The 12,315-nt window shown below is 36.8% G+C and overlaps 1 protein-coding gene across 2 annotated transcripts in view; it reads left to right on the top strand.

Moving 5' to 3' along the window:
• The window catches only part of ZNF654 (zinc finger protein 654), a 59,551-nt gene that overhangs the window by 18,974 nt on the left and 28,262 nt on the right, over positions 1 to 12,315 (top strand). Inside the window, exons 2-4 of one of the 2 annotated variants that reach the window (XM_048870255.2) lie at positions 998 to 1,143; positions 8,227 to 8,308; positions 10,473 to 10,608. In XM_048870255.2, the coding sequence (XP_048726212.2) occupies positions 998 to 1,143; positions 8,227 to 8,308; positions 10,473 to 10,608 (364 nt within the window). The remainder of the gene's footprint in view (positions 1 to 997; positions 1,144 to 8,226; positions 8,309 to 10,472; positions 10,609 to 12,315) is intronic. The other variant, XM_075118159.1, reaches the window with a different exon arrangement.

Raw genomic sequence — 12,315 nt, 5'->3', positions numbered from 1 at the left:
TGCTAGCAGTATGTATTTCTAAGTACTTCTCTCTTAAATTTGTTTTCCTTTCTCTAATTGTACTTTTTCTCCTACAAAACTGGAGTAGTCAATAAGTTTAAATGTGACATACATAGAAAAAATGTTGCACACAAGATGTGAACTTCTTTTTAAGGGATTTTCTAACCATGAAACCAACCAACAAACATAGGTTTCAGAGTAACAGCCATGTTAGTCTGTATTCGCAAAAAGAAAAGGCGTACTTGTCCGATGAAGTGAGCTGTAGCTCGCGAAAGCTTATGCTCAAATAAATTGGTTAGTCTCTAAGGTGCCACAAGTACTCCTTTCCAACAAACATAGTTTATCCTGTTTGGGCTTTTTCATAAACAGTTAACTGAAATGTCCGGTCTATTTGGAAGAAAAGCCTGTTAGTTAAAATTCTGCCCCCTTGCCTTGGAAGCGGTGAGACTTCCAATTCTCCATGTTTTTGTGCCTTTCAGGGGAAAAGTCCAGACTTGCTCTTGACTTTAGGAATAAGGAATGTCAATCAGAAAACAACCGTTTTTTCCCCTGCTTAGTGACATTTAAAGTGGTAGGTCTTAATATGGTTGCAGACTATACCTTTTTCTTCTGTTGCAAAACAAAAGCATGTATTTAAGCATAGAACATAATTGCTAATCTGATAGCATGTGAGAAGAATTCTTCCTCCATTGCTTTTTGAAAAGAATCAGTCAGAAATGATTTTTGGTCCATATTTTGTGGTGTAAGAAGGACAGGGCTTCTTCCTTTATATTTTTGCTTTATCAAAATGAAAGAACACGAAAAAATTTATGTATATGAAACATTTTAAAACTGTTGCATCGTAGAAGAATGAATTGTGGTTTTATATTGATATCCTCTATGAAACCTGATCATTAAAAGCCTTTTTTTCCCTTTAAACTACAGACCTTTTTTACTATTTCTGGTATAAGAGAACATTCTCTGTTGTAATACAGGTTTGTGACTGTTTTCCCTATAGATTGTTGAAGACTATGCTGGAAGATGGCAGGTTCCTTTGCCTCAGCTTCAGGTGCTTCAGACAGCTCTTTGTTGTTTCACGTCTGCCTGTGTATCATTCCCAGCTGAATGTGAGCACGTACAATATGTTTTGAGTAGCCTTGCTTTGTAAGTACATCCTTTTTCCTATTAACTCCATTTATAGGCTAACTGTTAGTGTTCTACTTTTGTAATGAAAGCAGCATGTCATAAGAGGTCCTGTTTTGTAAAGGCAGTCTTACTTTCTACTATTTAAATACACAAGACCAAACTTATCCCTGGTGAATTAAATAAAGGAAGCTCTGAAAGGGATGACTTTAGCCTGTTCTTTTTGTATCACATTTACTCAAAGAACATGCTCAGGTCAAACTTGTGAACGTGTGTGGGGTTTCTTTTAACAAAACCACCTAATTAACAATAGAAGTGTGCCTGTGATCATTTTATATTTCCACTGACATTTTAAATGTTATGTTCTGAAATATTTGCAAACCAACCCTTGTGGCATTGTGGCAATAAATGGCTATGAACAAAAGTGAAATTGACTGGTACATTTCTGTTGTCCAAGCAGTGAAATGCAAAAAGTAAATAAACTAAAAATTATTGTAATCGCCTAACGTTTATGTAACAGGAAAAAAACTGTTTAAATTGTGACTCTAAATCTGATTCTTCAACAAAACACTTTTTGGAGAAGAGTTTGTTACATAAGATAGTTAAGAAAACATTTTTCTTTTGAGGAAAAGATTTGCTTAGGGTTAATATACACATCTTGAACTGATGATTTTGTTATCCTATTAATTTGCCCTAACAAAATCCTTCTCACCATAACATTTATTTTCTGACTCAGTGAAGTAGATGCCAAAAACTTGAAAATGTCAAAATAAAAACAAACACTTCTTGTATCCTATAGATATTGGCTCCTGTCATCAGTAGGCGGACAGAGGAAATTTGAAAGCATACTGAGAGTTGCTCTCACAAATAAGAGCTAGTTCTGGCTGAGTAAATGAGTTAATTATTTTGTCCAGCAGGTGGAACAGCCCTGTCTTGCTGATCTCTGGTTTTAACTCTTCTTAGTTTGGTTTTGTTACTAGTTTCACTTGGTCAGAATTAGTCATCTCAGTGTGGGTTTTTGTGTTAGCTCCATGAACCGAGGGTTAGAAAAATATCTGTAGGGGAACACTTTATTGGTCTTCACATCTCCTGCTTGCATCTTCAGCGTGAGCTGGCAGACCCACCTTTTTTACCTAGTCTTTGAACTATCATCACTGATCCCAGGAGACATGACGCTTTTATTTTGTGCACTCATGATATACTTAGAAAAGTGAAACTGAAGAATAGAGTAGATTTATGTGGAAATATAACTCTTAAAAATGAATAACTGTTGAGCGAAACCAGAAAAAATAGATTTATCAAGGTATGGTGGTCACATGTACCTGAGGATAAACTACTTGCCCCTATAGAGTAGAATGAATATAGTCATAGTATTGCCTTTTAGAGAAAGATGAGTAATTTTCTGAAGCATGATTCAAGTTGTTTAATACCTGGCTCATAGTTGATGCTTATTAGCTACTGTGAATCTTGTAAAAACAAAATACATTCTAAGAAAAATGTAGTGTTTCAGAGTAGGGACAATACCTTCATACATGTCTGTATAGCACATAGCAGAATGTCATTTCGATCCTGAGTGGGGCCTGTGGGTACTACTACAACACAAATAATAAATAACAGTGACACCAAATTTAGTGTCTGTCCTAGTCTAGATTAGGTACTGATCAGAAATTGGGGCTAATTGCCCAAGAAGGGGGTGGAATGAGTTTCTCAATCTGCTATCACCCCTTATGTTAAACCTATGCACGTGAGTTTGGGAATGGATTGTCCTTAATTGCTTGCTTACCCCCAGCTTACGAATTTTAGGAGCATTGAGCACAAAACAAAGTATTCCCCCGTTCTTCCCTCCCCCCCCCCCCCCCCAAAGAAAAAAAACAAAAAAAACCCTGCTTTGGTTGGCTTAGTTTTGCTGTGATGTCACAAAATTATTCTGGGGCATAACAGTTACCAAGGAAACATTGCTGAAGTATGCTAGCCCTAAGGGTGTTGAAGTCTCAGTCTTTCAGAAAATACACCACACACAATACAAAGTCCTAGCTCTGAAAGGAGAGAGGGGGAGAGAAAGGGGGGGAGGGAAGGGGGGTGAGAGAAATAAAAACAGGAATCTGCCTGACCCCATATGGGCTTTCTCTACACTTGAGCAGGGTTTCCTTGGTAACCAGATGGTAAACTACTGAGAGCAGAGGCTGCTGTTCTCTCTGTGCACTTACTAAGCAAACCATTCATAATAAATGAGGCAACATCTATATTCACTTTAATACAGGAGCTGTGTACTGGGGTCGTTGGTAAACAAACGTATACAAGCACTGACTTGTAGCACCGATGTTGTCTGAAAAGATGGTGTGGCAAATTGCAGTAAACAACACGAATGTAGATACCTATTTAAAAAAGGTGTGGTGTGTCAGATCACATTTTGGAGCATCAGGAGAGATGAAATTAACTACTGTAATTTTGATATGTATGTAAAAAAGATCGATGGGGAAGGAAGTTTTCAGTCTTGTTTTGAATGGCCGTCTGAGCCTGCTGATTTAAGCTTGCAGCGCATGTTGAAGAAATGTGAAAATTTATATCTGCAATTCACTTTTAATAAAAACTAGAATGAAGGTATTTGCAGGTGATCCCAAATTCAGTCAGAAACCAAATAAAAACAGATAATTAGCTCGCGTTAGTGTAGTCTTTCCCAAGCAGTGTGAGAGTTCCCGAGGCTGGTAGTTTTCCAAACAGTCACATGACATGTGACTTAAACTTACTGATCTTACTTCAGAATGGCAGTGAAAATTTGTGGTTAGCAGGAGGTATTTGTTGTTTCAATTAGCAAAATTGATCTGATTTTCCTTTAGGATTGAGATTAAAGGGCCCTTGTGCAAAAGAACCACTACAGCTTTTAGTATCAAGGAAGGTACAAAAATTGACCATGCCGTTTTAAAAACAGAGACTCTAATGTAGAATATCTTTAAATATCTTTTTTTGACAAATTCAAAGTAACTTTTTGATTCATCATTGGATAGAGAAGAATTAGGTGCAACTTAGTGTACAAAGAGCTCAACCATACTTCCCTTTATAAAGAACATGACTTTTACAGAAATGTTTGTTGGTCCGGTCTATGTTTAAAATGTAGATCAACCTAGCTGTGTCACTCAAGGGTGTGGAAAATTTATACCACGAGCACTGTAGCTAAGCTGACCTAACCTCGAGCGTAGAAATGACTTAAGTAGACTGAAACGTTATTTAATCAACCTAGCTGTTGCCACTTGGTGAAGTAGATTACCTACGTTGATGGAAAGATGGCATGCTACAGCAGTGCAGCTGTGCCGCCTGTAACGTAGATATTCTGTTCACCTTCGATTTTCTTGGCATTTGTACATGCCTTTAATTCCTTTCAATCGGTTTAGGGTTGAAGCTAGAGTGAAACAATTTCCTTTTACTTTAGGAGATATTTGGAAAATGAATTTCAAAAGTAGTGAATATAGAAAGTGAATTTTAATTGATTATTTTCTAGGTAACTTATGAACTGTTAAGTTGACCAAAACTTCTAAGCTGTTTTATAATAATTTTCTGAAACGGTCTTTCACTACTTAAAGTTTATCTGACACCTACAGTTGAAGGAATAAATGTTCCAGGCAGAGAAAGTGTTCAAGACAGGGATAAGTTGTCTCCACCCGTACGTTCTAAGATCAGTCCTCTCTTACCTTCAGCAGCTGCAAAGGCAGAGGATGCTGGGACTTGCACAGAAGCCCTGTTTGGGCCTTAATATTTCACGACCGCCCATGATTGGCATCAGTCTGATAAACTTCAAGCTCCATTCTCACTAGCTTCTCTAATGAAAAAGGAGCTTTGTCTGGTCTTGGGTACATAAAACTATTTGGGTGTGAGAGAAAGGACCTTTGCTACTCTGGCCATGCTCCAGAGCTTTGTGGCTGAAACACTTAGTGCCTTCATTACTTTATTCCCTTTCCCATACTACTCTGAATTTGCATCCTCTGAATAAATAATTCAGCTGTCTTGCTCTAGTACTCCTCATAACTTTCCCAATCAGGAGCTGCATGTAATATGGGCATGATTCACGGGAATTCCTCTGACTCCCAAAGAATTCTGAACAGCAGAGTGAAACTGATCAGAATCTGAGAACAGGTTTACACTTAAAACGCTGCATTGGCACAGCTGCACCACTGTAGCACTTAAGTGAAGCTGCTCCTACATCGATGGGAGGGCTTCTCCCGTTGGCGTAGTGATCCCACCTTCCCGAGAATCAGTAGCTATGTCAATGGGACAAACCCTCTTGTTGACGTAGCACTGTCTACATGGGGGAGTTAGGTTAGTATAATTACATCACTCCCGGGTGCGGATTTTTCACACTCTGATAACAATGTTCCTAATAATGAACCTTCAGCTATAATAAACCTGGTCCCTGGATCCCACCTCCAGCCCCATGGCTGCAGCAGCGCTGGAGGAGCTATCAGCTGTATCACCCCTCAAGGCGGTGGGGCTCTTTCACTATAACGAACCCCTGGCTATAACAAACAAATGGCATGGATCCCAGTGGGTTTGTGCTGTATTGGCAAAGTTACTTTTGGAACCCCAAAGGCTAGAAATTTAACTTTCTTCAAACAAAACCTTAAAATCAGCCCTTTTGCTACAGTTACTCATACTAGTAACCTGATTTTGGAAGCCATTATTTTTTTCTTTTACTGTTTGTTTAGGAAGTTTTAACAGGTTTACAAATCCTTGCTATGTAAATATCAGAAAGAAAATAGTTATTACAATAGTAAGATTTGTTTTGAGAGACACTGTACAGTAATATAGTCATCGGAGCTCTGTGTAACATGTTCTAGTGAGTATCATTACAATGCCCATAATGTGTTTCTAATGATTACACATTTAACAGACCAGGCATGTCTGTTAACTGTTAATATTCCCCCCCCCCCCCAAAAAAAATAGAATTATGCTTTTTTTTTTTTTTTTTTGGGCTGATGAATGTACTTTGTCGGAGCACTGAATAAATGGTAAACCAAATATGTTTGTCCTCTGTCTATTTTGCTGGGTACTTCATTGGTGCATTAATTTTTCATGACAACCTCTGATATATCTTTGAACCATTCTACTAGAGTTTTTTCAAGATTTCTAACACTGAGGGTGATTTTTAGTCCTGTTGCCTTATCAAATAGCAGAATTTTATTAGCAGTTAAGTTGGTTAATTTCTGTACATTTATTTTTATAGTTAAGGTACTGAAAAAAAAAATTTTAGTGACTCTTCTTCAGAACTAGATGTAGTGGACCCCTACAGAAATCCGCTCAAGTTACGTGGTAAGCTAAAATAGAGTAGAGTAGAGTAGCACAGCAGTGCTTAGCTGTACTCCAGCAGTTCTGTGTCAGGAGGGAAGTTAGTCTGCATCTTGCAGAGGTGGGAGTTTTGCCACGGGATACTTCACTGCTCTCCTTCTCTGCTCACATAGTGGCAAGTGAGTTACTTCTAGCTAGAGACTGACTTACTGCAGGATTTGTCAAGGATTGAGCTGTGAGTAGAGCACAGTATCTTATTACTCTGCAGTTTTCCTTACAAAAAGAAATTTTAAATCATTTTTTTTTTGTGAGAAAGGGATTGAGTGAGGGGAAAGACATAGAAACTATACAAATATAGGGGAGGAGCAGTGAAAATAGGTCAGAATTAAGACCTACCAGTTTTGTATTCATTTGTATGCCAGTTTGAATTTTGTCACACAGAAGCTAAATTGTCTCATTGGGTTGTAAAAACAAAACATTATTCTTGAAAACGCCTTAAAAAGTTTTCCATAGACAATACAAAACAAATTATCAACTGTTTAGTCATTTTTCTGGTACAACAGTTTCAGTCACACATGACCTTGACAATTAATAAGTATGTAGTGACAAGATAAAATAAGGAATGGAAAACTTGTGGGTGAGAAAGTAAATTACTTGTGACTTTGACATTTAATAGAAAGGAACATGTTAAGGGTTAAGTCTCTATCACCCAAAGTCCTGTGCAAAGTTATCAGGCTAACTGACAAGAGTTGTATGTTTCACAAGGACTTGAATTATACATCATGGAAGTATATTCTAGCATTTGTGAAAATTCAAATTGCTAATTTTTCTTACACTCGAATACTCAGGCTTGTAGAAATACAGCTTCAGAGGATTTCATGGAGTCTTAGCTGTGACTAGTGATAACTCAGGGCTAAATCTTTGTGCAGTGCAATTAAAATTAATCCCATCTAGCAGCTGCTGTTAATGAGATTCAAAAATCTGAAAAGAAGAAATTTGTGAATCTTTTCCTGAGTGTTGTGGCTTTGAGTTTCAAATATAAATTATGCAATTGTATTGCCATCTTTTTGTTACAATGGCACACTATGTATTTGGAAAGGGAGACAATTTCACCTCATTCTATTCAATTTCCATCTCCATGTCAAATGCCTAGAGTGAGCAGAAACCAAGTTAAATGTGTTGTACACAGTTCTGCTTTAATTTATAGCATCATCTTGATATATAAAGGAAATCAAAAGCATTTTCTGTCCCCAAAGGGTTTTTTCTGTTTGTGTTTAGAAATATCAGATAGGTCCAGGCCTTTGTTCTCTAGCAAAAAGAGTGGCCTGAGATCATAATCATATTGGGAATTTTCAGATCCAAAAGTTGAGGAAGTATCAACTCTTCAATCTATTTTCTTGCTTTCAGCAGCTGTTTGAGTTAACACTAGAAGTAAAAATCTCTAATTTGGTTTCAATCATATGAGTTACACAGTAGTTTGAGTTTTTAGGGGTGGGCCAGACCTGAGGTTTCTCATTTACAGCCAAAAGTATTGAGTTAAGTGGTGCAGAACTGAGGATAGCTTTCATACATTATGGGTGGGATTTTCAGTGTTGAACATTTTTTGCCTAGCTCTTACTATTGGTATAAATTGGGTCAGAGTCAAACAAATGGTAAGTGCTGTGGAAAACACTACACTCTATATTTTAACTGCTGTGATATGTAATACTGTTTGTAATAGAGTTTTTGTAGTTTGCCTAGGTACCAAATAATTTCAGGATCCCTAGCTCTGAAGACAGCTGAAATGATTTGCTTTAGTTTTTGACTTGTCATTACTTGTGTTTGTAGGAGTTTTTTTGAATTGCTGCTGTTCTTTGGAAAAGATGAATTCTATGAAGATCCTTTAAAAGATATTCTAGGTTCAATCCAGGTAATAACAGTTGCTGCTTGCTTCTATGTTTGTAAAACACAATTTTTGTTTTTTGAAGATAAACCTGTTTGTAGAAAGTCATGCTTTCATGAGTGTTGGAGGATGCAAGCATTGGTAGAACACTTCAGTAGAGTGAAGAAAGATAGTGAGTCATTTTATTTACACTTCCCCTCTCTAATTTTATCAGAGGAAAAATCTTTTAGTTCGCTTGCCATTGGTACTACTGTTCATATCAAAAGCCTAAATAAATTAGAGCACAATCCTTGTTTTGTAATGATGACTGATTATTAATAAGGTTCTATTTTGTGAATTTCTTGAAGAGACAGAAAAAAAATTTAAATACAGATACCATCACCAGACTAATTTCTGACAGCTTTCCTTTAAGTATCTGACCAGAGTTTAGTGTCATTCAAGTAATCAGGTGTTCCAGGTTATGATTTAAATCTACAGTTTCCTCATCCACAATTTTAGACAGTGGACTGGAAAAGCAAAACTGTCTTCTTTTATTGCTTAGGACTAGGCTGTGTTCACACTTATGTGCCTTATGTGTTTAGTATTATAGGATGCGAACATCTAGTAACTGCTTTATAATTGAACGGTAATGTTCTCATTAACCATCTGACATGAGTTACCTAGGCACATGCTGCAGAATTGGGTGGGGCCGGTTTAGACACTTAAAGAATGCAGCATGTCATGGTGTAGTCTGTTTTGCTTAAGTTTTGTGGGACTGTTTTTTGTTAATATTTAGGGCACCTAAAGGTATGGTTGCTATGTCAGATTCAAGTTGAGACTAATCCTTGCCGTAAAGAATTTATAAAATAGAGAGGGGATGTATGAGGAAACTGATAAAATATGGGCCTTTTTTTCTTTACCCTTAAATTGTTTTTATTTTAGCTTTTTGGGTTTGTCCCTTTTTATTTGATTTACTTAAACCATTTGCCTATCAGTTGTCATTTTGCATTTTGACACACACTAGTTTGATTTTCTTTTAAATCAATAGTGCGTTAATGGTCAAAATGCTCTTTTTATGAGGAAACTTGTAAGATTTGTTTTTCAACCAAACACCTACATGCAAATTGTCTTGATGAAAATCATTTTCAGTTCCTTGACCATCAAACACAACTCACCCAAACATAGTAGACAAACTTAGGAATGAATTGAAGAACGTAGTAGCTAAAATAACCTAAAGCAGCAATGAATGTTAAAGCAGTGAATTGTAAATGCCTGGAAGCTGTTTTCTAGCTTCCATGAAATATATGGATTGTCCCAAAGACACTTCAGTATGCAATAAAATGGAATGATAGATAAATCCTATTGAATAGAATGATCTGAAAAGAAATTCAGATACCATCTTACTTTCCTTTTAGTACCTTGTTTCTTTTCGCAGATGACTGATACCAGGTTGTGGTGTTAAGTTATTAATTGATGCTGGTGGCAAAGGCTACTTTATACCAGTAAATCACAAGGAAAGAAAAACTCGGGCAGCATAAAAATTGTGGCTGCTGCTATCAGATACTATAAGTAAACATTTGGAAGTAGGTAAACTTGGCTTGATATAAGAGTTATAGGGTTTTAAAACCCTATCTGCTTTAGGACATTCCAGAATCACCAGTTTGTTCCAGGATAACTTCTTTTTTGTACTGTTAATTTTAATGGCAGAAGTGAATAAACTTACCAGAGTATAGACTGCATGACTGAACCAAACGTCACCTGTTGTAAATCAGTGCTGATTTATGCAAGCTGAAGAGCTGCCCTACTATGTGTGCCACTTAAATATCTCTTAATTGGAGTCTAGAAGACAGCTTCCCAAACGTTTGGGAAATGGCACAAACTTGTCAGACTTAGTTGACGGCATTGTTAGGATGTTTACTAGGGTTTGTGTATAACCTGTAGATTACAGAAAAGCTAGATGGGTACTATTTTAATATATAGCTTCAGTCAACATGTATACAGCTTCAGTCAACATGTATACGATATCATAGTTTTAACTCAAAATAAATATTTCTTAAAACTTGTTTACAATATTTTATAAAACGTATTTAACTTGTATGGTAACTTTCAAACCCTTCTCATGAAGTTGGACTTCTTTCAGCCATTAAATGACTAAACCAGGTCTGTCAGACCTCTTGACAGTTTTAAATCTAATGCACTTTTTTACTCCTAGGAATGCCAGAACCTCCTATGCAGATACGGAAATGTGAACCTGGAATTAGTGACTCGAATTATCAGAGATGGAGGGCCATGGGAAGATCCAGTATTACAAGCAGTTCTTAAAGCAAAGCCTGTATCTCAGGAGTTAGGTACTTGATTTAACACACACACACATTTTAAAAAGAGTTTAGAACATGCATGTTTAAGTATTATTTTATAAAATATTTGTGCATATTGGGGCAATACTGACAGGGAAAGTGTGGTGTCAATGGTACTCAAGTTGTACTTTTGATATAATTTACTATACATGTTATACTTGGTGTCCTATATAATAGGTACTAATTTGAAAAACTTGTTCACTGTTAGCTCACCCTGTGGGGAATAATGAGCCAGTTACTCTGATGTATGTTGATGCGAGAGACCCTGAGGCTGTTTTTTTTAGTTGAAGTAATCACATATAATATTGTTGAAGCCAGGTATTTACCTGTCAACACAATAGTTTGGGAGGAGGGGCAAGCTCTTCATTAAATTTCTATCAAGACAAGACATCAAGGTAATTGACGTATGCATAGCTTTATACAAGAAAATAAAACTGATTTTGAGGTTTGAGGTGATTAGTGAAAGGTTTGTACCACTAACCTTATGAACTATATTAAACAAATTATTTTAAATAAATGTCTTTGCTAACCTAGGGAATGTGGTCTACTAGCAGTGGTCTATGGCACCTTTTTACCTCTTCCTTACTAGTTCAAAAGTGGCTCAATTTGATATTGACTAAAGGATGTCACCATCTTTCACTAGTTTTCCAATTTTTAGTTGTCACCATAGTTTCTTGAGACAAACTGGTTCACTCAATGGACAAGTGTGTACATTATAATTCTCACCTTTTATGGTAGCATTAATTAAGAGGGTAAAGACTGAAAGGCCATGGAAACTGAGTTGCCTCCCTCAAGCATAGATGGTTGTTCCAGAACAAAGTGGAGGGAATTTAGTAAGATAATGTGGGGAAGCTTTGACTGCTGTACCTCGTCTGTGGACAAAAGGACTTGGGTCTTCAGAGGTGTCAGTAGTGTACCTTTCATTATAGGTACATTTGTCTGAAAGTGGAATAATGATGGGTGGGATGGAAATGTTTGAGAGTTTTGTATCACGCTGCAAATTCCACCAGGATTTCTGGTTGTACTGATCTGAAGGTAAGGGAAGTAATAGAAGCAATGGAAGGGATAGAAGTCCAAAAGGATCTGGGCTTTTTATAATATCAACAGGATGTTCTGAGAGTGCTCAAATACATAGCACGTTCACTTCAGTTTTGGACACTTCAGGTGGCTTGATCCAAATTCTTGGCCTTCAAAATAAATAAATAAAATAAATGCAGTCCTTTCCCTAAGAGCTATCTATTTTCTGATTTGCCTGGCTAGTCATTATGTAGAAGCTTTTCCCCGGCATACTTTCCTGCTACCTGGTTCTTTGTCTCTCCCACAATAAAATTAGCTGTAGCCTTCAGATGATCATTTTACCTAAGATGACTTCAGGCTGGATCTCCCTTCCTTCCGGTTGCTAAGTATTTTAGCTCATATTTTCTACTGGCTTTCTCTCACACATCTATCTCTGAGGTGGTAGCATATCTTTATACTTTTCCTTTCAGGCAAATATCTCCTTGTTTTTAAAAAAGAAAAAAAAAGTGTTGCTACTTAAATTTGGCTGCCTCTAAAGCCCAAATCTTCTGGAAAGAGCTTTCAGTGAGCATAGGAGGATTTTTGAATCCTTAGTGTGAGCAATTCAGTACTACAAAAATAATACATTTAGGCTATATTTATCTTTCTAAACATTACCAAACTGCTCCCGCAGTGGGTACT

Source organism: Caretta caretta, chromosome 1 (assembly GCF_965140235.1).
Source record: "Caretta caretta isolate rCarCar2 chromosome 1, rCarCar1.hap1, whole genome shotgun sequence".
Taxonomy (NCBI): Eukaryota; Metazoa; Chordata; order Testudines; family Cheloniidae; genus Caretta; species Caretta caretta.
Note: the sequence above shows the minus strand (reverse complement) of the source record. Positions and strands in the feature narration are given on the sequence as shown.